Genomic DNA, 26,439 nt, shown 5'->3' on the forward strand with positions numbered 1-26,439 from the left:
TGGACCCTTAGCAAGTACAGTCAAGGATCTTGGAGCGGCTTGTTTATTTGAGCTAACAAGTTTGTACAAACAACATGGTTTACAGCAGACTGAGTACTAATATGAACTACAAATGTTTATAGCATGCCTAAACTAATGTTTATTGCTGTTGCATAACTCAGGCTAATTGGAAATTGCATAACGAGGTAAAACAGCAAAACAACTAGGCTGATCATTTCCTAGGCAACTTTTGTTGAAGGCATATGGAAAATCCTCGTAATACATTGTCAGGATATAAAGACAAATTACGGGATAGCTACTTTACTCCACAAGTATATAGATACACAGAGGCACCTCAGCTCGGTAACGTGATAAAATGGGGAATTTCTCAATAATAAGCTAAAGCAAACGACTTGCATCGACCTGCATTAAGTCAATCTACCACCGTTTCAAAAAAAACCCAAACCCAACAATTAAAAGGATGATGTGTCCACCAAAGCCGCTAACCCACCCATGCCCTACCACAGTCACGGATCAACCCCGTATGAATCAGTTGCCTTTGACCGGGTTGTTCTCACGCTACAGATGTCCAACCTGCGCATTCATGTGCAGCTGCCAAAGTTGGAGCTGACCATGCACCAACATCGTGCTAGCAGGTAGGTCATCTTGGGCGTAGGAGCATCCAAACGAGAGGCAGGATCAGTGCTCATCTTCGCTGGGTGCCGTAGAGCCACTCATCTCCCCTTCTCTCAAAGCAGATGAGGTTAGAAAGTGGTTTTGTTCAAAATCTTGAATACCTGAATACTTATTAACAGGAGAGAGAGGTGTGTTCACGTGGCGTCCCTGGATTCAGCTTTTTTGGTGCAATCCTTCCGTGCTAACGTCTTTGGTTTAAAAGTGTGTTCTCTGTTTAGCTTGATTTAGTGAGAAATCCATTTCTCAATTTGGTGGGTGCTCCTAAAACAAGTTTTTCCAAAGAAAAGGGTAATGATTAATTAAAATTATTATTGTTTCCATGTTCTTACAGCTTTAAAATATACAAACTAATATAAGTAGGGGCAAAAGGAAAAAAACTAAGTGAGAGGTATTGCCTTTCTGAGACCAATAAAGAGATAAAACGCCTATTCCATTCACCCTGGGAGCTCAAAACCCTAACACCATCTAACACTTCTGATTTTAGACCTTCTCATAGCTATTGCTTGTGTAAATATTTACAAAGTTCAGGTTGGGGCTTGGGCCGTGCTAACTCACAAGGTTTTCAGAAGATGGTTGATGCAGCAATTGAATTGAAAGGATCTGCCTTTCAACTGTAAATGCTGCTGTGTGGGTCGATCTTTGGAGGTTTTATTCTTTTTAAATCAGTATTTTCTGCATCTTGACTGAAGTAGTGTGATACATATTGATATATTTTACTTTTTTCCTCATTTTCTTGGTTATGTGAACGGAATTTACAGTACATGTTAATCATTCACCTGAAGGCCACTTGCACAGAGAAGTGGAAACTTCACTTGGTTAAGTGGCTTTGCCTTTTCCCGTGGGAATACTTCTCAAACTTGTCCCATCCTTCAGGCTCCATACCTAATTATGTGGGAGAGAGCGCATGCATGCAGCTGTACCCGTATGAAGATACATTTCACATAATACATTTTACTCTAATAACTTACCTACTTATTTTTAAAAATCTTATTTCTTCTGAACGGAATTAAGAACAATATCTCTTAAAAGTAGTTTCATTGTTTGAAACAGGATTAAAGTCACTTTCACAATTAGTTTTAAAATGAAAATAGACCCGTGCTTTTTGTTTCTTGAAATTCTGCTTTTCTTTATCTTGAAATTCTGAACTTCGCCTTTCTTGAAATTTTTAATTTCTTCGTGCTACTCTTTCCGTTCCTTCTGTTTAGATTGTTAAATAATTTGGATCAGGGTGGTTTGCCATGAATTTGTTAAAGCCTTGGCTCCGTTGGCCAGGAAGCATGCCGGGATGCTGCAGTGAACCCAGCTGTCAGAAAACCTAAATTTTCATTCTGTTCTGAAGACAAAAATCATGAAACTGTTTGTTGAAGTGTGGTATTTATTTCATTTTTGGAATTATTAAGATACTCTGTTTCCATAAGAAATAAACTTCCTGGGATCTCTGGCAAGTGCTGGTGGAAAATAGCCTCATTTTGAGGGTTGGTGGGTTTGTGTGTGTGTATCGCGTCGGATTAATTTGTGCATCACATCCAGTTTAGTCACCAGCCGAAAGGGCACCCAGGGTCTGCAGCCCAGGAGTATTCCTGGGTTTAAAAATACTGTGAAGCACTGAGTTTTGTCTGGATTTTTGCACTTTGAAAATAAACTAACCGACCACTAGAATATATGAGTAGAAAGTTAGCATAAACTAATGGATGTTATTTTAAAAAATCAACTTCTCTAGAAAACCATTCCCTGTCTCTTGGCTCAGGCCCCATTCCTGCAGGCAAGGAAATGAAGAACTGGAGTTGTTTCTGCGTGGAGCAGCTTTCGCAGCCACCTGAGTAATTTGCAGATCAGGAAATAATGCATTTGAATCATGGCAAGGAGTGAAATGTAATCTTGAAAGAATTCTGACTTGCGCGTGTTTATTTCCTCAGATAATTAAGCTGAAAGCAGAAGCCCGTCTCGATCTGCTGAAGCAGATCGGTGTGTCCGTGGATACGTGGCTAAAAAGCGCAATGAACCAAGTGATGGAAGAACTGGAAAACGAACGCTGGGCCAGCCTGCCTTCAGTGACCAACAACGGCTCTTCACACCTGGTACGGTTTTTCCAACGGGTAACCCTCACCTTGTCTCCACGTGGCTCTTTCCTAGTAGCAACTCCCAACGTAATATCGAATATAAAACAAAATTGAAAATATTTGATCGGTTGTTAGCTAGCTGGAAAAATCGTGTAGCTTTACATGGCTGAAGCTCTGAATTTCATGCAAGCGACCAAAAAAAAAATAAGATTTCTGGGTTCTGTTGCTGAGTTTGCTTTAGATTGATTTTTCTGACCTTGGATAAGTGCCATAACATTTATTTGCCATCTCCTGAAACGAAAAATGTCTGCGTGTTCCTTTGAAGTTTCGTTAATAGTTTACGATGTTACCTGAGATACTTGGATGAAAGGCTTTTTTTTTTTATTTCCCAAAACGTTAAGAAAACTGTAGACTCTACATCATCTCTTTAAGAGTCGTTTATGTGCAGATCGTGGTGAAAGTCATCAGGAGAGCAAAGCCTGTTTTCCAAATTGATTTGGCTATTTGAGATGAAATTTTGATTCATTAAAAATCAGTGAAAGGCTTTGGCAAACAGGCTGTCCATTCCTTGAGCAAGGTTAGATGTTTCCCTCAAAGAATTTGTCGTAGATTTAGATGTTACCACTATTCACCTGCAAGTTACTGCCCTGTTATTTGAGATACATTAAATATTTGACTTTTTCTTTGTGAATAAGTAGTTTCATTAAAGCAGTACTGAAGTGAAATTAGAACAGGCCACAAACCTGATCACTACTGCATCTCCTCCAAAGAGTTGGTAACTTCTTAAACTGTTAAATTCAATTGCATGAATTTGTCTCACTGTGTCTGAAGTCACGCTAACTCTTTTGAAAGTTTCATCCAATATACCCGAAACTAAACTAAAAAAGCGACTTTGATCAGTGGAAGACTGATAATGATTTTTTTTTTACTCAGTTGTATGTAAGACTAATTGTGTTTGTAATGTCTATAGCTGGTTTGCAAAGTAGGTCAGAGACATCTCCCATCTGTTTAGCTTAGAAGAAAGCACATTTTAATGTAATTAAAGAAAAAACAAAAAGCAAACTCTCATTTCCCTCCCTTCTCCCCCCACCCCGAAGAATGGTATGTTTCAAAAGAAGTAGCGATAGCTGAATCGAGCAGCTGCCTGAACCAAGAAACCCTCTTCAGAAAACAGGAACTGCTAAAAGAGCTCATAATACCCTTTTTTTTACCCCTTTTTTTTTTTTTTTAAATTCCCCTACATGGCACACAACCCTGAGCTGTCACCTTTGGCAGTAAAATTAACCAATCTGTTGCTTTTCACTAGTAACCAACTCAAATAAAGTTCCTGAAGGTTTAGTCAGTTTGCCTCAAAAAAATTTCAAATTTTCTGTGCGTGTTTATATATTTAATATTTAACAAAATTCAGAGGCTTTTATAAAGTCCTGGTTTGTGTGTGGGTACTTTCCTAACTATACTCCTCATACACTATTAAAATTACTTAGTTCACACTTTCTTTTTAATCGTAAATGCTTTGGTCAGCCAGAATATATCTTCTGTATAACAAAAATGTGGGGGGAATGGGGATTTTCACTGCATTGCAAATGATTTGGAGAATGGCTTCCTTTCGCTGGCCACCTCAGAGAAACAAAATCTCCATTTCAGCAAGTATGTGCTATCTACGCACAAAAAATCCCGCTCGCTCCCGTGTTTCTTCATGCTTTTCTGCTTCTTTATTGTTTTCTTGGTAGTGGTTGCAAACCCTTAGAGGGAAAGAGGGTTTTTTTGGATGTACAGCTATTTTCATCTCTGTCAGCTTGAGTTCAAAAAAGCGAGTGAGCACTGAACGGAGTCTCAGCAAATCCTGAGACTCCTCAATCCACTCTTTGCTTTCTTCAGGGTGTTGGGGTGTTTACTGTAGGACGTTAGACCCAGAGCTCAAACACAGTGACAGTGATTTGCAGTGCTCTATTCCTGTGGTTAGTAGTATACTCAGAGATTGAAGTTGGAGTACGCAGATCCAAGCTTCAACCTTCCCAAATCCCAGAGGAGTTCTTGTGCCGAGTTTCATTTCGGATCCTTTCTAGCCAGGATAGATGAGGATATGTTACATAGCTATGTTTAACAGTGTTTTCTTTCCCTTTCTTCTTGTACTCCACCTCCTTTAACTTCCCGTTGTGCATGCTGGATTCCACCCAACGCCTTGCTCTCTGTCTCACCAGACGTGCCAACAGTTGGCCCTGGAGCCAAACCCCGTGGTAGTCCCTGGCGAGCCAGCAGATGCCACAGCGTGGGAGGTTAAACTCTGATTCTTATTTTCCCCTTTTACACTTACGTACGCTCCCGTATAAAAAAAGATGCTGTTGACCTTGGCAGGCCAGATGAGGACAGCCCGTAGATGGAATTCTTAGAACTGTTACTGAAATTATGTTGCTTGCAATTATTAGAAGAATTACTGCAGCATATAACAAGCAGCACTTTCACTTCATCCTTGAAGAGCGGGCAGTGTTTAACGTTCAGAAACCAGCTATCTGCTGTCCTTACGTCGGGCACAGCTTTGCGTTGTGTCGGTATTTGTCATGATGCAATTTGTTCAGCAAAGCTTTGACATATTTTCTTTCAAAGAGCTAAAAAGAAGAAGGCGGCATGAATGGCTTGATATCACTGTATTTGTTTAACCTGCTGCAATAACATAAATAGCTGAAGGAGTTAATATCCCATCGCCTATCTGGTTGGCTGATTTTTTGATATAATGATGAAATGCATAATCTTGGGAGATAATACTTTTTTTTCCCCCAGTGTACATGCCCAAAAAATTTAATCGTCATTTTGAATTTTAGTTGTCATCTGGAAAACGTATGCAATGCTACTCTCACATATTAACGTCGTTGGGAAACCTTTATGCTGCCTACAACAAATGTATTGGAAATACTACGTAATTTATTCAAAAAGGAGAGAATAACACCTTTATGGGGTTTGTGTTTTTGCTGGGACTTGAAGCAGTACTGTTATAAGAAACATTTGTACAGAAGTAGTACAGTATTGCAGAGTTAGAAATAAAGTTTGCAGTTGGTACCTTCACTGTGAACGTGAAAATGGATGCTTTTAGCTGTAAAGGAATATAGCATCTCTTAACTGTAAAAGGTTATAGCATCTTTCAGCTCTTAGGTTCCTGGTTCATATTCAAGCCTAATTGTCACCTGGTACCAGCCACCTGTGCGAAACGAATTGTGGTTTCAGTCCCTAAATACATGTATTGCAGACTGCCTCTGACGGATCGATGCCTTCGGGTGCTCCGGCGGACAGATGTTAGGGAATTGGCAGGAAATTTCCACCTTTTTTAGCTCCTACAGGTCATGCATCCAAATCAGAGTGGAGGTGGTTCAGTGTCAATGTGTTCTCTGTTGTTGCCAGGGTCTCTGCATTTCCAAGGAGAGATAAAAAAGGGCGTTCGGTGTATTTTTTTGGTATCAAATCTCTTTTTGTGTAGGATACGCAACAAAACAAGATATCTATTTGCAGACCTTTTTTCATAAGTATAATCAAGGTATCTTGTCACCTTCTTACCTGCATTTATTCTTATGTTTGTTCTCTGTTACATACCTTCGGTATAATTGTGGCTGGTGTATTTATTCTTTGCTTATGCTGTCTTTCATTACCAGACTCCGTAGAAAGATGAGCTTTATGAGACAAACTGCTAAGTTTTCTGTATCATTAATGCTGTTTTCCCTCTGTGTGCCTACTCTGCAAATGATTCTATTCAAGGAGTTTGAGCAGCCCACACACTAAAAATTAAAATGTATTTTTCCTCCTCGTGTTAGAAAACCAGGACCAGATGTTTTACGAACGAGTCTTTCTAGACATGATACACTAATTTCCATGATGTTTCATACGGCTGTCAGCTGAACGTCCGCTTTGGCTGCTGGGACATAGACCATGCACAGCAAAAGGCAGTTAGAAACTGGAGGGGGAAACCTTAAATTTGCCGTAATTTATAGCTGGTTGGTAATATATCAAAGCATTAGCTAGGTAGGAGGAGAGTGATCTTTTTGTTACCGCAACATCCGTCAACACGTTTCAGTAGCAATGGGCGCAAACTGCACTTGAATGAAAATGAGTGGGGAAAAATAATATGGATTACAAGGATGTAGTCCAGAAATCGTAACATAAAAATTAATCTAAGTCAGAAAATGACGAAGCTTTGTGCTGTTCTCCTCCGGGTCTAGAAGAGCAAAGATGTTACGGAGCAGAGGTAGGGAGACAGCGGGCTTAGGGAGCCTGCACAGTGCCTCTTTGGTCTCAGCCTAAGTTTTTGTTGATTTATCAGCCTTTCCATTTTCGTGAGGAATACCAAATTCCCTCCCAAATTAAAAGGAATAAATAAAGGGAAGATGGCAAATACATAACAGTGATCCCTTTGATTCAAAGGACTTGCCTATTTTCATATGAGATAAAGTGTTTATTCAAAATTTAAGCCAGGCACAAGGCCAAAGCACAGCTCATGTCAACGTTGCCCAAACTACATTTATAGAAACTTGTATTTTTCCAGCATCTTGACTTCAGGTTTTAGTTAAACTTTTATAGCTAGTTTTTAATCCTCATTCTTTCTCTAAGGATTTTTTCTATAAACTGCAGCTAATCTATTGTGCAGAATACGTCAGTTGGAAGGCTGATTTTTTTATTATTATTTTTTCAAGTTTAAGTATTTCCACTGCAGTTGCATTTTATAACTCGTGGTCACAGGTACATTGATCTTTTAATAGCATAAATTCTCAGTAAGTGACTCTTTTCCATTAAACTATTTGCTGTGCCTCTGAAATGGCGTTTCCGAAGTACATTAGTCACTGTCTCACAGCTTATATAAAAAATAGATAACTGTCCAGCAGTTGAGTTGAAGCTTCCAAAATCTTCTACAGCTGTTTTTAAAGTCCACAGCTCTTATTCTTCCGCCTCCCTGTATTTGCTTTGTTGAATGACTACTTTCCTGATGTTATTTGAAAATTATATGTTGAATATTATTTAGTCATTGGGTTTTTTTGTCCAGTTTCACTAATCATAAGTAGTAAAAAACCACACTGAAGAATATTGATCAATTTTTATTGTTATTTCTTCACTTATTTTTATCTGATGGTATAATGCTAAATTTAATTTGTGTTAATAGATTAATGCTGACGCAGAAAAGGAAGAAGGTGAAGAGTTTGAAGACAGCATGGATGTTTTTGATGATAGTAGTTCTAGTCCTTCTGGTACTCTAAGAAATTATCCTCTCACCTGCAAAGTTGTTTATTCATACAAGGTTTGTGATGTATTTTTTTTATTTGATTAGAAAAATGAATTATGCAACAAACAAATAACAGATGTAACTGTTCTGTGGGAGTTTGAGGTAGAATGTCAGCATTTGGCTCAATAACGGTGCACATTAAATACATCTAACATCTAGTTGTGAAAAACTACAGCAGCGTAAAATGTATTTCCCAACGTCATGAATTTATGCTACAGTTCAGCAGAGTACTGAAGTCCATGCGTGAATTGAAGCATGTAGAGGTGTCCCTGTCTGGCTTCAAGGAGACCAGTTGCTATGAGAAGATGTTCTAATCTCTGCTGCTGCGCCGGTGTGGCTGTATTAGAAATGCCTTCTCAGCGTCAGGCATGCTTCATGCTGTACGACAAAGCTCTTCTTTGTACTGTAATAGTGAAACCGCCATTCATGAGTTAAAGCTCGGCTGACAAACTGCATTCATGCTATTTACTTCTGCTAGCACTGCTAGGTCAGTTGTAAATCACACCGCTGCGGTAGCCGAAGCCAGCAGCAACCTTAGAGTAATGAAGGTTTCAAAAGTAAATGGGGTTCGACGCTCTGGGTGGTATTCAGGGTGCTTCCACCTATCCTCTTGAGTGAAAAAGGGTCTTGTAAATGTCCATAGGTGTACAGAAGAACCCTTATTAATATGTTTCAAAGTATGCTACATCATAAAATTTTCAATTTTTTAGAAAACGTAAGTTTTAATAGAAGTCTGGATGAGAATGTTCTTTACAGTGCCTGTCCCATGCACCTGGGAACACTGTTATTTTGTAATCTTCCTGTTATATACTTCAGGCTTCTCAGCCAGATGAGTTGACCATAGAGGAACATGAGGTATTGGAGGTTATCGAAGACGGAGATATGGAAGACTGGGTAAAGGTATCGTTTTTCTGAGATTGTTTTCTTTTCATTATTACTTTTAGAAATAGAACGTGGGACGGGAGAAGGCGTTTGGATTATTTTCAGAGTAGCATGCAAAAGCAGAGCATCCTTTCTGTCATTTATTTACAGGCACGGAATAAAGCGGGTCAAGTGGGTTATGTGCCAGAGAAGTACCTGCAGTTCCCGACATCCAGCAGCCTGCTGAGTATGCTGCAGTCCCTCGCGGCGCTGGACAGTCGATCACACACCTCAAATAACTCCACTGAGGCTGACTTAGTCTCAGGCAGCCTGAATGGAGACTCCAGTGGTAAATACCAATAAATAAATAAATAGCATATTAAGTTTGTTCTTGAAAGCGTTTTGTTTGGGTGTCGCACATGAGAATTTCTCATATTTGACCTGTATCTGAGTACCACTGTTGTCAGTAACTATCTATCTCATATCAAATCTGTGTGATTTACCTGCCTATCTCATAGAGTTGAGATACACTAAAATTAAGGAAAACTAAAATAATTTGACTCGGCAATTATAGAATCACAGAATCATTTAGATTGGAAAAGACCTTTAAGATCATCAAGTCCAGTGTGTATAGTAGTTTTTTTTTTTAAGCTCATGCCAATTACACTTTTTTTTTCCCCCCCCTCTCCCATTCTTCAGTCTGTTTTGTAAAAGCACTTTATGATTACGAGGGCCAGACAGATGATGAGCTGTCCTTCCCGGAAGGGGCGATCATCCGCATCTTGAACAAGGAAAATCAAGATGATGATGGCTTTTGGGAAGGAGAATTCAACGGGCATGTTGGGGTGTTCCCATCAGTATTAGTTGAAGAGCTTACGGCCTCAGAAAATGGAGAGACTCAGTGGATTGGAGATATTCAGGTACGTATGCATGCTAGCTTGCACGTATGATATTAGTTTGTTAGGGCGATTTTGCAAGGCTGCAAAGATCTGCTGCTTCTTTAGGGAAAAAAAAATTAGAACCAACTTAAGAAAAAAAAAATCAGCACCAATTTAAGAAAAAAATAATCAGAACCAACTTAAGGAAAAAAATGAGAATCAATTTAAGAAAAAGAAAAAAAAACCCTGAGTGCTTACCTTTTAGTTTCTTACCCAGCCTAATAATTATCAACTGATATATTTTGGCAAATGTAACAGATTTGTGAATAAAGGCAAGTATTTGGGTAGAAAGGAAATGAACCAAAGGAGAAAATTCACAGTCTACTTCCTGTAATTAATTTATGGCATAGACTGAGACATCGAACAGAACCTGGCAAAAAGAGAATTATAGGCTCTCTCAGCCCTAATTTAATGTTTTCATACTTAAATCTGTTCTGTATTCTCTCCATTTTTGAAGGGCAGAATACTGCCAAATATTGTATTACAGTAATTTTTGCAAAAATGTCCTCATTTCAGTATAGTTCTGTAATCCTTATATATTAGAAAATCAGACATGTTCTCATGTCTAATTGTGCTGCTAGAAACTGGACTTCCATGTTCCCTACAAAGTAATTTCTCCAGTATTTTTATTCTTTGATTTGAGAAGACCATGAAAACTTAACATTTAAGTGATATATATGCAGTTGAGTTGGGATAAAACTTACGTTCTTAACGCTTTTGTGACTATATGTGGAGAGGCACACTTAGCCGATTGACTTTTTTCAAATAACCTTCAAAAAGTCGGTCTAAATTATCTGGGAGAGGATGAAAAGTTCTGCTCAGTGGCAACCCATGATTTACACAAATATATAATCACTGTTGGATATCTTGGCTTTCCTTCCCAAATGTACCTGACAGCACTTTTGACAGTTTTTCTCCGGATGAAAGTTCCTGGCATACTGATGTGGCAGAGAACGTACCGCACCTCGGTGTGCACATAAAAACTGTTGAGGAGTACGGCTTTCTGCATCACCTCTCTCTTTGTAACGCAGGTATCCCCAACGCCGAAGCCTAATCACGCCCTGCCACCGCTGCCACTGTATGACCAGCCTCCCACTAGTCCCTACCACAGTCCAGATAAAAGAGGTTCTCAGTACTTCCCCAGATCACCGTCAACTAATGGTAAGAAATTTTGTGATAGTAAAAGAAACGTTTCAGCTAAATGCTTAATTTAGATTGTTCACATTTCAGAGGGGTGGGGGGAAAAGCTTTTGAGCAACATAAAGTTAATTCAGCAATACTGAGTGGCTTGTTTGTGGTGGGTTGTTGCTTACTCTTTCAGAAAACAACTTCAGTTCAGAGTCCCCTGGATTCTCGCAGCCTCCGCGAATTCCTCCCGAAACTTCGTATGGCAAACTGCGACCTGTAAGTTAAAAACAAATACTGTTGGTTTTATTGATGCTACAAGTCAAGGCCAAGTCTAGGTAAATCGGGATAGCTACATTCAAAGCAGGGTGATGATACAGCACCTGATGATTTGGCTCTCTGCGTTCTGCAAATCCAATTACTATGTATAAAAATGCGGTGTCTCAGATGAATACTGCGAGGAAAGGTCTGTTCACTCCCCTTTGATAATACCATAGATGTGTCAAGAAGCTGTAGAACACGAGAGCTATTTGAGATTAAGCGAACACTGGAACAAAACAAAGCTGCACTTGTTTAAACAGCAAGTCACTGTGTTTAAAGATGACCTTGAATCTTATCCATCCCCTGTCCTTCACCTAACCAGCCTTTCTGTATCTGCCTTCATAGATGTAATACCCGCACATCTCTGTGTGAGGCATATGAATCATGAAATCTAACCTGGGAGGAAATTACATTGATAACAATAGTAAAATAGATGTTAGTCGATAAACTTACACTGCTTTTTCAGGCACTGGGATGTTATTTCTGTTCTTGCCGCATGTCAGAACCCCTAAACAGAACTAAAAAAGAGGTGGTGAATAAATGCCGGAACAGTTTAATCGTACGATTTGTACGATTGCTGCTTCTCCAACGTGTTGGCAGACAAATCTGCTTGCCAGCAGTTTGACGTAGTATGCAGTCCTTGGGACTTGATTGCATTTAGGGTTAAAATTATTTCCGAACCCCTTGATTTGAGGTTTTTGGATTAAAAATTCTTAACTATAAGGTCTATATATTTTGTGATGTCGTTGCTGGCTAGAAAGAGAGATTTTGCCAGGGAGGGAAAGGAAGAATTTAATCGCTTAGAACTTGCAAAATCCATCTCCTAGGATTAGCTTTGAAATCATGTTTTGGGGATTTCAAAGTCCTAAACCAAATAATACTAAGATGTAATGTTTGTATTTTCCTGTCATTCTCAATGAATGAGGTTGCAGAAAAAGAGCATTTTTGGATATTCAAAAACTATGTCCTGAATATTCCAGTCATCAGTGAGTTAGCCTTATTCATTGACATATGCAAAGCAGAGGTGTTACTGCATATTTAAGTATTGAACAGAGAAGTTTCACATTATCTTATACCCTTGTAAAAAGGCACTGATTCAACTTTTTTATTTCGTAGATTTATATTTACTTCATGAGTTTCTTGCAATTTACTGTCTTTTCAAGATGTTACTACGGTGTCATGCCTTAACCAAAAGGATTTCTCTTAGTATTGCATTTTAAATATGCCTGGTTCAAAAATATTGTAAAGTTTGTTCTGGTATCGCTCCACAATTCATGTGTTCCATAGCAAGTCACTCTGGTGCCTTCTGAAATCATGTGATAAAAACCCTGCATGAAATGCTGTTAGCACTTAAGGTAATCTCTATCAGGAGCAATAGCAACTTTATTGATGTGGCAGAGTGTAAAAATAGCATCAGATTTCAGGTGTCTATCGTTCAGGTCAGCGATTGATTAAGTACGCGTAAGCCACTTCGATGCAGCAAGGCATTCTTCTTGTTTCCAGTCCACATAAGTTCCAGGCAAGGGCATCATCGGATTTCAGCATTTGATGTAAAGTCCAAAGTCCGTCCCAGGTTTACGTACCAGATTATCCGTGGGTACTGGTAGAACAGGTACCGGCAGAACAGATAGGTTATTTCCCTCGGTGTGTTTACACTGTCATGATTGCTAGTCGTCCTGGAGAAAAATCACCCAAGAGTGGTGACAGTTTATAACAAAGAGCCTTGATGGCTTGACTGGAGACTGCTGAACCTGAATTCAGCTGGTTACTCACTGTAGTTCTGTTGATCTTAATACACGATCTGTATATTTGCATCATCTTGAGGTATAAGCCCAAAGTTGCAGTTCTAGTCTACACAAGTTCTGGAATTTTGACAGTTTTCTGATAGTTACAGGCTGGTTCTGGCTGTTTCAGGTGCGAGCAGCTCCACCGCCCCCCACACAGCATCATCGCCGGACAACAGAGAAGATAGAGGACGTGGAAATTACTCTGGTGTAATGGTTGGACTAGTTAAGTAGTAGTGCTACAATCAAGACCAAACACGGTATTTGGTCAATCTCGTTTTTAGGCACCTTTGCATGATGAAGACTTTTAATAGAGCAAGAGATAGGGAGGATTTTGTGTGGCAGTGACATGGTGGATTCCTTCCCACACTCATGAATATTTCGTGCCTTTTTTTTTTGTTTGTTTTGATTTCTATCCATCATTCTTCCTCTCTTAGCACAAATCAAGACGGGCCAAACAGCGAGCAGAGGATTGCCTTGGAGCAGGTTTCTCTCTTGGCTGAAGATGGTCAATTTTTATACGGAGGCTGAGGAAAGAGCCTCGTTCATGCAACTTAGTCATAGCATACTTCGATCACGTGCATTAGTACAGTATATTACTGTTGCCATAGGAATGTGTTAAAGATTGTCAATTCTTCAAGTAGCATTACTCGTCTGATTAGGTATTAATCAGATCTTGCGGAATGAAAAAGGGAACTGAAAAATAAGTATAAGGAGAGGCTGGCTCCTCTTTAATCCCCTTGCAGAAAGGAAGAAACAAGAAAATAATCTTACAGATAAGGAAAACGGATGCGGATCATATGGCGTTAATTACATTAATGCACACCTCTTCAATAATTAACAGTTAAACAGAACTAAATGTTCTTTGTATTAATATTTATGCAGTACATTTAGTAATAGAGTATCTAATATGGAGGTGCTGAATTAGTAGCAACATCTTGTTCCATAGCATAAACCAACTGGTAGAAAAGTAAGTGAGATTTTGTCTAGATCTGGAAATTGAGCTTCATCTTTTTTCTTAGCAGATTTTGGGGGTTTTGGATTTTTTTTTTTTTTTTTTTGAAGTATTTGGGTCACTCTTATCCCAGTTATTGCCGTGTACTTTATTATCCAACGCTAGCAGTATATCTTTGTCATCAAAACATCCGGCTAGAGTTAGAAATTACATTTAGAGTATTTACATGCATTATTTAGGTTTTTTTGCATTGGATGGTCCTGTAGCGTTTTCCCGAGCGAAGCCCGTTAACTAGCCAAAGCCAGAGAGCCAGGAAGAGCTCTGGTTTCTGCGAAGCCTTCAGCCCGCCTTTGGGGCCAAGACTACGGTCTCAGATTACTCTTAGGCAAGAAACAGAGAGTAAAAGAATTTCAAAACTAATTTTCAATCGGAGATCTCTGAAAAGGAAGCGCTTTTTTGTTTGAAAGAAAAGGGCAGAGGATATTCTGAGGTTTAACATGGAGAGAAATGGTCAGAGGAGAGGGAAAAACTGGATGAAACCAGGTTTTTCTTTGTGTACTTCCTAAATTATTTTCAGCAATCTCCATCAGATCAAAGCTTCAGTTAAAAGGCATCACAAGGTTAGTTTTGTTGAGCTGTTATATGGGTTCTGTTGAATGCGCTCTTATGTCTTCATTTTTTTTTTTCTAAGCCAGTAAGTTTTCTACCTTTAGTTTACTAACAAGGGCTATTTTTTGAGGCTGCATTTACAAAAAAAAAAAAAATCATTTAACAAGATTTTTGTCATAAACTTTGCACATACTTGTAAATCCCAACCCAAGCTGGGTCTCCGAGACATTTGTGTTTGCCAATCTCCTTTCCCAGTGGGATCTTTAACCAAGAGTGGGGCCGTTTGAAGAAAACAATTCATGGATCAGTTCTGAAATCAGTGACTGTCCAGTGAAGTCTTTTCCGTATTTTTCGTTCTTTTGCACCTCTTGTCCTGTTGATCTGTTTGAGGTCTTTTTATGTGTTTATCAAACTTATTCTTAAGTTTAAAAAAAAAAAAAAGTTTTTAAAAAAGATTTAACTGTTTGCAAAAATTTTGAAAGCTTCACAATGCAGAAGAAAAGCAAGTATTGCCATAATGTTCACGTTCAATTTCTTTGGCCAGTTTTTTTCTGTGTCCTTCATACCTGGACTTTCAAAATTCAGAAAGTGTTATTTAAAGTCTCTTTAGTTGTATTTTAAAATATTTTCTGTAAGAGCTGCTAATTTTATTTAAAAAAAAAAAAAGAAAAAAAGAAGAAAAGTTGTAAAAATATGCCTCCTTTTTAACTATGATTTCTTCATACAGGGCATGTATTCGACGTATCATCGTGTACAGCGTCAGTACACTGAAAGCATAGGTGCAAATGCTTTCTTTATATTGGCTGTAAAAAGTTTGTATTTATTATGTATAAAAAGTTGAATAATAAAAAAGTGGAACTAAATCCGTGATGTTGCCTTGATACATACACGGCTCTGCCTGTGGCAAAATGTCCTTAGAAGATTTGGGCGTAGATCTGTGACTGAGGGAGAACCTGGCATTTGGGGATAAAAATGTACAATCTCTTGGGTGTATTTTTATGGTTTATGCTTTTACACAGAAATTTGAATCTCCTGCTCAGGAAAACACCTATGCATGTACTTAAAGTGATCTTTAAATATCGCTCTAAGGTGGTATTTCTATGAGGAGCAAAACTGTGCCAAAAACAGAGAGCCAGTAACAGAGCTCCAGTTATCACAATAATTGCTTAATAGCCTTTACGCAATCAGGATAATTACATAAAGGAAGCGAGGGAGGGTGATTGATAATAACTCTTCAGTGTGATTGTCCTTTAATAGGGTTGATTTCCCTAATTGTGTGAGGAGTATTTCCACTGCATCCCAGAGCTCTCTCGCTTTAGGATCCCTTTATGCTCTGGGTTTCCCTGTTGTGTTTTCTTGGCGGCCGTTGGAAGCCACCCGCCGGTGACCAGCTCCTTGCTTGGCTGATACCAGTTTCTCAAAGGTGAGTGCTTTTTGCATCAGGTGCTAAGTGATACGTGCGCTCTGCGTGCTGATTTCCTCCCGATTTTTCCTTTCAGCTGTTTGGATTCGAGACTGTATTTTACCCTGTTTGAACACGGCTCGCTGCAGCAGGACTCCAGCACGATCGGCCGCTGGGCATTGCTGCGGTGTTGGGTTAGATCTTTAATCTTCCATTTCCACTCTTCGCACAGAACCATTACACAAGCTTTCATCATTTTTTCCCTGAGCTCCTGCAGCCTCTTCCTTTGAGAAATCCCATCTTCCCCCGCTTTTTACATGCGTTCGCGGTGCTCCTCCAAAAATTATTGTCCTGGCTTGCTGCTTTGACCGCTTTGTCCTTTTCTTTTAGCTTCTCGCTCGTTGCATCTCTCCTTTTCTTGCTGCATCACACACAAGCCTCTTTGCTCTTGATTCTTTTCACTGTCAGCATCGCTTATAGAGGATGCTAATCCACCAATGATGCCACTTTTCGTTTCTTCCATTTTTTAACAGACCCCCTTCATGCCTCTACTTTTTCTCCTTCCCCCTTCCTTAAAAGCTGTGCTGTGACAAAACAAACCCAGCAGATAATGCCCGTTTGGCAGGTGTGCTGTGATTGCATCATTCTTGCCATTAACATGAGCATAACTTATTTCCATGAAAATCTCTTCACCCTGAAGCGCTTTCCCAACCGAGCGGCAAGCCCCCCTTGCTGCCGTTTGCCTGCAAGTGGGAGATGGTGCGGTTTGAACAGCAGGCAGCGGCCGTTCGGAGGCAAAAAAAGGTGCTGAGAGTGAAAACAAAGGCTCTGTAGTTACATATTCTGCTTGGGATATTTAGAGAAGCAGTATGGGGAACTTGCCCAGCGCAAAGGTTGAGGCAGCAGGACTATCGCTGCCTCCGTTAGAGCCAGGGTTTCCTCCGATGGCTCTGGTTCCCAGATTTTCAGAAAGGATAACGAGACTGAGACTTGACAGAAGTGATGGGGGTAAATGATGTGATGTACCTTACTACAAATTAATCGCACCGGGGTTTCTTTTTGTTTGTTTTGTGGAAATATTGAAAGAAACCCAGGCACGTGGGTGAGTTCTGTTTCCCATATAGCACAAGTATCTCTCACTGTTAATAGTCATTAAAAGGGAGAACAAAAACCCCACCCTCTTCTCCAAATAAAGGATCTTTTGCTTCTCTGCATGTAACGTGGAGAAGTGGCTGCTCTGCAACTTGCACTTTTTTCCTGCTTGCTCTTCCAGCAAGGTCCCTGTAATTAATAACCTGCAGATCTCAGCCCGGCAGAGGCAGGAGGAGCCGGAAATCTACCTTCATCAGCCTCTCCTTCTATTGAGCCTCCCAGGAAGCCTGGGAGGGGAGATGCTGCTGCCGTGGAGAGAGTCCTGTCTCCCCACCTTTTCTCCGTTTGCAGATCTTCTGCCCTACACAAACACGATGGGGGGGAGCATGCTGCCCCCTTCTATCCTGCATCTGGCCGGCTCTCTTCGAGAGGTGAGCTCGGGGCTATCGAGACCTCAGTTCAAGGCAGAGGGGGAATGTTGGAGAAAGTGAGGGATAAAAGGAAAGAAAACTTGACTGAAGCCAGGGATGCAGCAAATGAGCCAATAAAAAATGCAGCTAGGAAAATGCTGACGTGCTTACTATACCAAGTAGTTTTCTACTCCGGGCATTACCCAGGGGGATTGAGGATTACAGATCTGGTAGAAGGATCACTGTAGCAAGTGAGCCTCTGCATTGCAGGTCATTTCATCCAGAAAATAAAAGCACTGCAGTGATACCAGGGCTGGGCTGGAGAAGGTAGGAAATCTCCGTGGTTAGCGGAGTTGAACTGGAGCAGACACCAGACGTGCGGTGAATAACCACCCCTCTGTTCGCGGCAAGGAGGGGAGGAGGATAACGGGTTTGCTTAAGTACAAGTACAGTCCCTCACCATTTTGACAGAGCAGTGTTTGTGTGGGGAGTTTGGGTACAATCGTATTACAGCCGTACTTCCCTACACACGCTGAAGTAAAACGGCAGGCAGCGGAGGCCGCAGGTCACCAGGCTGTTGTTTAACATGCTGGAATGTGCTCTACGTCCTGCGGGAAAACTCAGCCCTTCCCCCCCTCAAAACTACACCCCGGAATTATTTTTATCTGTAGCAGACCACAATTTAGTTTATATCGCATACGGCAGACCCAGCGGGGCATAAAATTGAGATGGGCTGAGTGAAAAAAAGTATCTCCTAGTAAATTATTAAAACTATTTCTTGTATACAGCCGTCACCAAGTTTTCTGTCTGCGTATATGGCGCCGCTTTGTTTGAAAGCTGATGAGATTGTCGCCTGGAAAAGGATCACAGAATAACAGGCTGGTTGAGGTTGGAAGGGACTTCTGGAGGTCGTCTGGTCCAACCCCCTGTGCTCAAGCAGGGCCACCCAGAGCCGGTTGCCCAGGACCGTGCCCAGGTGGCTTTTGAATCTCTCCAAGGATGGATGGAGACTCCACCACCTCCCTGGGCAACCTGTGCCAGTGCTCCGTCACCCTCTCAGGGAAAAAACATTTCCCGATGTTCAGAGGGACCCTCCTGTGTTTCAGTTTGTGCCCGTTGCCTCTGGTCCTGGCACTGGGCACCACTGGGAAGAGCCTGGCTCCGTCCTCTTGGCATCCTCCCTTCAGGTATTTACACACGTTGATGAGATTCCCCTGACCCTTCTCTTCTCCAGGCTGAAAACTTCTTTCTCTGTGTGCACTCCCTGCAAAGAAGAGCTTTTAAATAAGCCTGAAACCTTTCAGAAAGCAAGTGCTGTGGATTTTGTGTTGTCTGTGGATCCCAGATTGCTGCTTCAGCTGGTCTGGAGTCTCGTAGGTCCGACACAGAGAAGCTCTGTGTTTAACAGTGCTTTAGGCTGGGCGCTGGGCAGTCATCACGCAGACTCAGAAATTGGATTGCAGGATCGAGGCTTCAGATTGTACCTCCTTAAGGGGCTACAGAAACCAACGTTCTGACATGGCCTTGTTTCTGTTCCCAAAAACGCTTTGGAAAAAACCACGTACTATAGAGACTGGCTGCTTTGTACATTGGAAATGGCTTGTGGAGGCTTTCAAATCCTGAGTCCAGACCACATCACCAGTGAATGAGGCATGTTGTGATGTTTGCCAGATCAGCCTGCAGCCCGATCTCGTTCCTCCTCTTCCCATTTCAAGTTTGCTCCCTGCAATCAATTTTCCAGCCTCTTGGCCTATCCGGAATGTGTTAAGCAGCGATTCTTCCGCCACTTTGTTTAAAACCCTCTTTTGCTGTCTTCTGAATTTCACAGCTGGTATCTGAAGAGGGCACGGTGGAGGAAAGGGGCCCGGCGATCTCTGTCCAGCTCCATTGAGCCCGCATCGCCTCTCGCGAAAACTGTCACTGCTCCTGTCCCTGCTGCTTGACAGCCTGGGCAGTGGCCAGGCATTAAATGGACTTTACAGAAGGTTTTGGATTCCCTTACATTATTTCACCCAATAAAACCGTAACCATCTGAATGTCTCTTAAACATTCTCCTGAGTCATCCAGTATTTGCCGTGAAGAACAGGAGACACGGTTAAGCTTGCCTTTGTAATGCTTCATCTTTGCTATGAAAGTAGAAGCTATTCACCCTCGAATCTGCAAGCTGAGCTCCACAGATGGTTTCCCCAGCTACTCCAGTTCTTCTTGCGCCAAAATACATCATTTCAGCCAAAAACGTGCTTGGATGCAGGACGGGCGGTGTAGATACCCACAGATGGAGAAGACTCTGGGTTGTTTTCTGAGTGCTTACTGGGAGAGAGTGTGCTGCTGAGGCTGGTGGTCAGGCTTGGATCCCCCGTACGTCGTCACACAGCTGAGAATGGCTCTGGAAATACACGGTTACAGTTTGACCTGCGTTTCGCTGCATGAGAATATACTGTTTTACGTTGCATTCTGGATTTGCGGTGAGGATGGAAACAAAATTAACCATATGCTTTGAAGGAAGAGGTCGGGCTGAGCGAGCAGCCTTACCGATCAACACAAAAGTGGTTGTGGCGTGAGCGAGACGGACGTGAAATGGGCCCAACCGGGGAAGAGACGGTTACGTTAGAACATTGGATTGAGGAGCTGGGAGCTCGTTTCTGCTCCCTGCTCCGACATTAGCCTCCCTGGACAAATCCTCTGTGCCCCTGCGTCCTCTTTGCAGAGCGGTGCCAGCGTCACCTGAAGATTTATCTTTACAAAGATAAATCTGTGCCTTATCGAGCCGTGTGATGAAGTACCCTTCTATTTTGAAATCGGTTTTATTCCGCTCCCTAATTTTTACCTTTTTTTAATGGAGTGGGGTTTGGTTTAGATTTGTCTCTTTTAATGCAGATGCAAGAGCAGTAGCTGTGAGGTATGCTTCTGCTCTGGTGTAATTAGTTTTGTCTACTGTAATTGCTTCTCCTTTCTCCATTGTTTATTGAAAGACGAAGGAATTTCCAGGTCTAGTTGCATTGGGAATGCTGACAGCAGCTTTTTTAAATCCCGTAGCACAGCTATTTGTCTTTTTTACTCAGCTGAATCCTGCAGAGTGGGCCAAATTCGGCTTCACCTCTGTGTCCTGGGCAAATTACTGCACTAATTAATTTCTCTAAGACTGGGGCCTCCCTCCTGCTTAACATAGGGGAATGATGAAGTGAGGGCACTCTGTCTGCTGGCGTCAAGTGTGGATAGAAAACAGCAACAACTTTGGATTAACTTGCTGAGTAAACTTGCATGAAGAGACATGAGAGGCTGATCATTTAAAAGTAAGGTTACAGGATTTTTTAAAAATATATGTTATTAATTTCATGTCCTCCTTCGTAAGAATATCTTGGTTTCTGAGAAGTGAGGTATGATCCATTGCATGGTGTGTTTTTTCTGTTCGTGCTTCCTTGGTTTATCGCCACAGGCATTGCTGTGGCGTGAGCAGAGCTGATTTTAAAACAGGAGAGCTGGCATTTTTCTTGGGAATGAGATGACAAATTATTGCTGCTCCTTAAAAAGGAGGAAGGGGTGCTCCGTATGGCAGCAAGGGAAGAGACAACGAGGGTACTGTGGCTGAAGAACATTCATGGTTACTGAGAACATTGGTAATGGTGGGAGATGGCAAACGGTGCGGCAGAGGAGAGCTGCTTGGCACTGCTCGACCAGCCAGCGCGTTCGGATGCCGGAAGAGAAAGACCCCGTGGAGGAAAGCTCCAAGCTCCTTTTGGCAGAGCTTTGGAAGAAAGACACAGGGGAGCAGTGAGTGCTTGGACTTTCCAGGAACTTCAGTGAAAGGATCTGAGCACTCCTCTTGGGGTGCTTGAGCCAGCAGAGCTGAGACTAAGCCAGATAATAATCCCTTGTTAAGGCGTGAAAGTGGCAGGAGGCTTTGGTCTTGGTTCAGCAATAGAGTAAATCCAGCATTAGGGCACCTTGTGCTAATCCAAGAATGCCGTGGCCCCGTACGATGGAGCGCTGATCCAGATAAACTCCCGCTGCCAGCTCTGCTGTGTCCAAAGTGCTCTGATGCGTTAAGTTCTGTACCAGCAGGCCGGGTTTTATCTGTCTGTGTCGCTCTAATACGCCAAATCAGGTTTTGCACGTCCCCTTGCAGAGGCAGCGCGGCGAGGGAAGGCTGGCGTGAGTTCTGGGCTGGAGGTTGTAGCTGATTCAGCAGAGGCAAACCGGTGCCGGGGCTGGTTCAGCTTTGTGTTGGTGGACGCTGGGCAGGGTCTTGTTTCCAAAACAAAAAAAGAAATCTGGGAAAACCATTAAAAATTTTTCTAATGAAGTGGATTTCATTAGGAAATGCTGGTTTGGCAAAATCTTTTAAAAATCTGTAGCAGTAGCTAAACCAGAACACCTCACTGCTTCAGTCAGTTGCGTGGAAACTCGGGAGAGGAGTACCGCAAACCCTGGTGAGCGTCACTGGAAAGTTCCGCCTCCCTGAGGCTTGCAAACCCCCAAGTCCCCGCACACTCTGCTGTCCCCTTGGGGACTCCCGGGTTTCCGCTGAAGACAGGCCTTCCTACCAGGGTCAAGAAACATCGCAGCTCCAGACTGCCTGTGTGGAGCTGGAAGCCCATGAACAACATGTAGCGACAAGGACCAGGCGTCCACAGAGCCAAGAAGCCCTCGATGCCTTGCTGGTCTTCCCTACCAGTAATGGGGACTTCTCCCTCACTCCCAGTACCAAGGGCTTCTTTTGGGTCATGGCATCCATGGATTCACTGCATCTGCCTCCAGGTTTTCCAGAGCAGGTGGGGATTTTTTGCCAGAGTTTTAACAGAAATTTAATTCCAAATATTAAACTTCATAAATAATGTATTTTTGACGTGTTAGACTTCTGAGCAGAACAGAAATGTCACGTTTTGAGCATCCCCCTGGCAAAAAGCCGGCGCAGATCTGAAGTGGAAGCCCACCGCAACACAGGACACAGCCCCAGGAGCTGCATGGTTGTGAGATTGAAAGAGGGAGTGCCGAATTCTTCGGTCAGAGTGACATTTGAGGAATTGCAGCAGAGGAGCGAGGTGGCTGGGCCGAGAGGTATATCGGTAAATCTACTGTTGTGATCTCCTTTAACCCAGCTCTCGTCTCCTGAATGTCTCGTACTAGTTGGCTTTTGACTCCCGTTGGCTTTGCAAGGCCAGATCTCCCTGTGGCGTAAATCAGCGCTGCTTCCCTCAACCAACGTCACCACATCCCGGCTCTTGCAGTAGAGAGCCAACGCTGGGTGTGAGAGGACTAAATGCCAGGCTGTTAATGTTCCTGGAAAGGAAACCCGCATCACAGCCGCTTCTCAGCCTACCACAAATCGTTGTTGAGGTCAGTGCAAATTATTACCCAAGGACACTGGCAGAGTGTGATTGTTCTCGGATAACAAGGAGGATCTCACGTTAATTCAGCTGGCAGAACTGTTACGACTAATAGCGGGGAACTGCTGCCGCTGCTTTCGAAATGATCTGACTGAGCTAATCCAAGGATGAGGAGACGATTTATTGATTTGAAGTCCTAGCCAGACGTAGATGGAGGTAATTCTAGGATGTTAGGGTTATTATTTGTTCAGAAAAGCAGGCTTGGTAAATACTTTTCATTTATTTATTAGCCCCTGCAAAACAGTTGTGTTGTATTCCAGCTTGAGTGTTTTATTTAGAGATGTGAATAGCTGAGATACTGAAAATAAGAGCTTTCTGGATGGCAGTCATCTGATGCTTTTGCTGAAACTGCTCATTTTCTAAAGCAAATAGCCACTCAAACTGCTAACGCTGGTTTGAGCTCGCCCTTTCTTTAAAGCTATTTTTAAAAGATAAAAAAAAAAAAAAAGGTGTTAAGTTTGCGGCTCTGCTTTTACATTCTGGTCAGGTGTCTTTTCGCTCTTCAGGGGTCTTTTGCAAGCCGGCTTCTGAGGACTCTGGTTAATGTCCTAGAAAATAACCTTGTGCTTAGACTAACAGCCATTTTATCACTGCTGCTCTCTTGCTGTTTCTTGGGGGTGGAGAATTGCCTGCGAGAGCAGGGCAAAGCAACAACCTGGTTATTGCCAGGCTGCTCATGAACAGCTCCTGCTCTGCTCCCACACCTCCGGTCCGGAGCCTGAAGTATTGCTGCCCGCCACAGTTGGCTGACCCGGCGTTTTCACTGAGCTGGCAGCCTGGCAAACCACGAGTTACAAAGATCAGATGTACATATTGTGAAGGACGGGCTCAGACCCCGGGACTCAGCTGGCGATGGGACCTCAGAGAGCGTTTTGCCCCATTAGTACTCAGTCTGTCCTCTTGCCGATGGCCATTAGATGGAACCGCAGGATGGAGGTCAGCCAGCGCTGGATCAGAAAGCCTCCCGGAGGAGCCCTGGTGTTGGTTTTCATGTAAGGATGCTGCCCCTTTGATGCCTTCATCTTCGTTGTCTGCATTGCAAAGCAGTTCACTTCCCCTAGCCCAAACAGGGAGGCAACACAGCTGAAGTCTTTTGAGGCGCAGCTCTGGGACCGCGGGTCTGGGCATCAAGACCTGCCCTCCCGCTGACTCCTGCTGCAGCCTTATCAAGTCACTTCACCGGTACTTGCCTCCAGTTCCCTTTAAAAATGTGTCACGGGTGTCATCCTCCCAGATGGACGGCTCCACGGAGAAGTGCGGTGTCTCGGAGACAGAGCAAACGTTGCTGATTTCTGGCCCTTTCAGGCCTTGCGTGGTATTGCTCACCACCCGGAATCTTTCACCATCAGTTTTGCTTTCAGTCGCCGTATCGCAATCAGGCTGGGATGAGCATGGCTCCTCTCTCATTCTTCCGAGTAGGGAAAATCCTACATCCTCCAAATCCCCAGACTCCCAGAAAAAAACCCTCCAAAATCTCTGTCATTCTGCAGCAACACAGATTTCAGATCTCTGAAGCAGCACGTCCTCTGGAAGGTGACTGCGTGCCTTCTCCAGAGATGAGGGCAGCATTGAGCGTTGAGGTGTTGCATGTTTATAGAGAGACTGAACCGGCAGTTAAATTGTTTGAGTACGGCCAACTTAATGTCACCCAGCCTCAGTGTCTGGCGTTTGATGGCCTCATTATACACAGGCTGTCAATACGGCTGTAGTTTTATTCGGGGCTTTGTCGCTCGACTGTAATAGTGTGAAAATAAGGAATGTTTTCATGAGTCTGGTGCCAGCGCGGACTTCACAGATGTGAGTGCAGCGTGGTGCTGATCTGCAGCCCTGGCCAGGCGGCTGCTGTCGAAGCTGCTGGCTGCGTTTGGCTGCCTGCGGAGGGCTGCGGGCTGCACCGCAGCGGGTGAAGGAGGGAATGATTGGAACAGGCCCTATAGCACCTATAGCAGCGCTGCTGGGTCCGCAGCAGCAGGGTTGCATGAACGTCACCAAGGGCAGCTACGCAGGAGGAAGCCAGGTGGAGAAACCCTACGGATCCTGTGCTCCTCAGAGAAGTAGCTCTGCGGAGCTGTGCCAACTGCTTTGCTTTGTACTAAAAAGAGAAGGAAAAAAAAAAGAGACCAGTTAAACCACTCAAAACCTGATATTCGCGCTCCCGTCTGATGCCTGCGGTAGCAATGGGATTCAGGGCTCAGCGTGCACATTGGCACAGACGCCCCTGAGCCGTCTGCCAAGACTTTGCTCGCCAGTGCCACACGCTGAGCCCAGAACCGGGGCGGGCTCGTGATCCATCCCCAAATGACGCAGCGCCAGCGTGGGATGTCAGCGGGCGTCCTGCAATTCTCCCGTTGGAGCTGGGGCCAGTGCTGACATTTTCCATTAACGGAAGCACGGGTGGGGGAAGGTATTTTAAAAGTGTATTTATAAACCTGTGCTCTTATGCACTGTTGCCCAAACTTTGGGTGAAGAACAGCAGAGACAGATTTGTGTTAGGCCATATGGCTGCTGGTGGTTAGGAACAACAGGAGCGTGACTCCTCTTTGGGAGAAAAGGGAGTAATATGGGCTGAGCTGATTGCAGTTGGTGATGGGGTGCATGTGGGGAGGCATGGGAAACAAAACACCCGTGCAGTGGATAAGGCACCTGTGTCCTCTCCTCCACTCAACCACTGCAGCTCCGTGCGTGCTCTTCTCTTGCCTGTCCCCTTTCACGACAGTGAAATAAGTGACATTTCCATCGTAGGATGACATTTGCATTGTAGGGGGGTACATGTGCACGGAGTAGGTGTGGAAAACATATGCCACTGCTCTGAGCCCGGGGGAGAGAGGCCGCCGTGCCCACACGTGCATCACAGGCACACATTCTCCTCCACCCCTGTGCAAGAGGGAAAGCGCTTGTGCGCAGCGCCCAGAGATCCCACCACGATGTTTGGGCCTCTGGACCGTTAGGAAATGCTCGCTGGCAGGAGGAAAAGCTCCTCGGCAGTTAGTCTCTGATGCGGCGCGACGTCTTTGTGAAAAATATAAAAGGGGTGTAATTTTCTGGCACTGTATTTCTCCTGCTGTAATTATTGATTTTAATCACCTCATTACCTAGCACAGAAAGGAGCTTAAGGCTGCAGGTAACAGCGCAGTGGGGAGAAGGCACATCGAGGTTTCAGGCTGTGTTTTTTCACTCTGTGCCGTGGGGCATTAGTATTACTTCCCTCAAGGACCAGTTTCCCAGCAGAAAGTCAAAAGCTGCATGAAGAGGTAGCAGGAGAAACACAGCAGCAGCAGGAAGAGCCCTCATCGGCCTGACACTGCCACGGGTGAGATCACCATCAGCTCGAGAGGCTTTGTCCAAATGAGCTAATGAGGCATGAACGTCCGTTGTTAAAGCAGCTGGAGTGCTCCAGACACCACCTCCGAGAGCGGGCACCATGTGCTGCCGTGGGTTAGGGCCAAAAGCAGCGGCAGGAACCGAGGGGTCTGAAACTTGGCGCCACGGCACTTTCCCACTCTCCACTTTTTTTCAATATGAAGCAGCAAAAATGCCTCCTGCGGGATCTGTGCTGGCCT

General features: G+C 43.2%; 1 protein-coding gene across 1 annotated transcript in view; it reads left to right on the forward strand.

Annotated features, from left to right (window-relative positions):
• FCHSD2 (FCH and double SH3 domains 2) overlaps positions 1–14,083 on the forward strand; it is a 166,215-nt gene extending 152,132 nt beyond the window's left edge. The window contains exons 13-20 of the mRNA XM_059816450.1: positions 2,592–2,753; positions 7,876–8,010; positions 8,812–8,895; positions 9,028–9,205; positions 9,556–9,776; positions 10,826–10,955; positions 11,116–11,198; positions 13,155–14,083. Coding sequence (XP_059672433.1) covers positions 2,592–2,753; positions 7,876–8,010; positions 8,812–8,895; positions 9,028–9,205; positions 9,556–9,776; positions 10,826–10,955; positions 11,116–11,198; positions 13,155–13,238 — 1,077 coding nt within the window. The 3' untranslated portion in view covers positions 13,239–14,083. The remainder of the gene's footprint in view (positions 1–2,591; positions 2,754–7,875; positions 8,011–8,811; positions 8,896–9,027; positions 9,206–9,555; positions 9,777–10,825; positions 10,956–11,115; positions 11,199–13,154) is intronic.
• The last annotated feature ends 12,356 nt before the right edge of the window (positions 14,084–26,439 follow it).

Source organism: Gavia stellata, chromosome 1 (genome assembly GCF_030936135.1).
Source record: "Gavia stellata isolate bGavSte3 chromosome 1, bGavSte3.hap2, whole genome shotgun sequence".
Classification (NCBI taxonomy): Eukaryota; Metazoa; Chordata; class Aves; order Gaviiformes; family Gaviidae; genus Gavia; species Gavia stellata.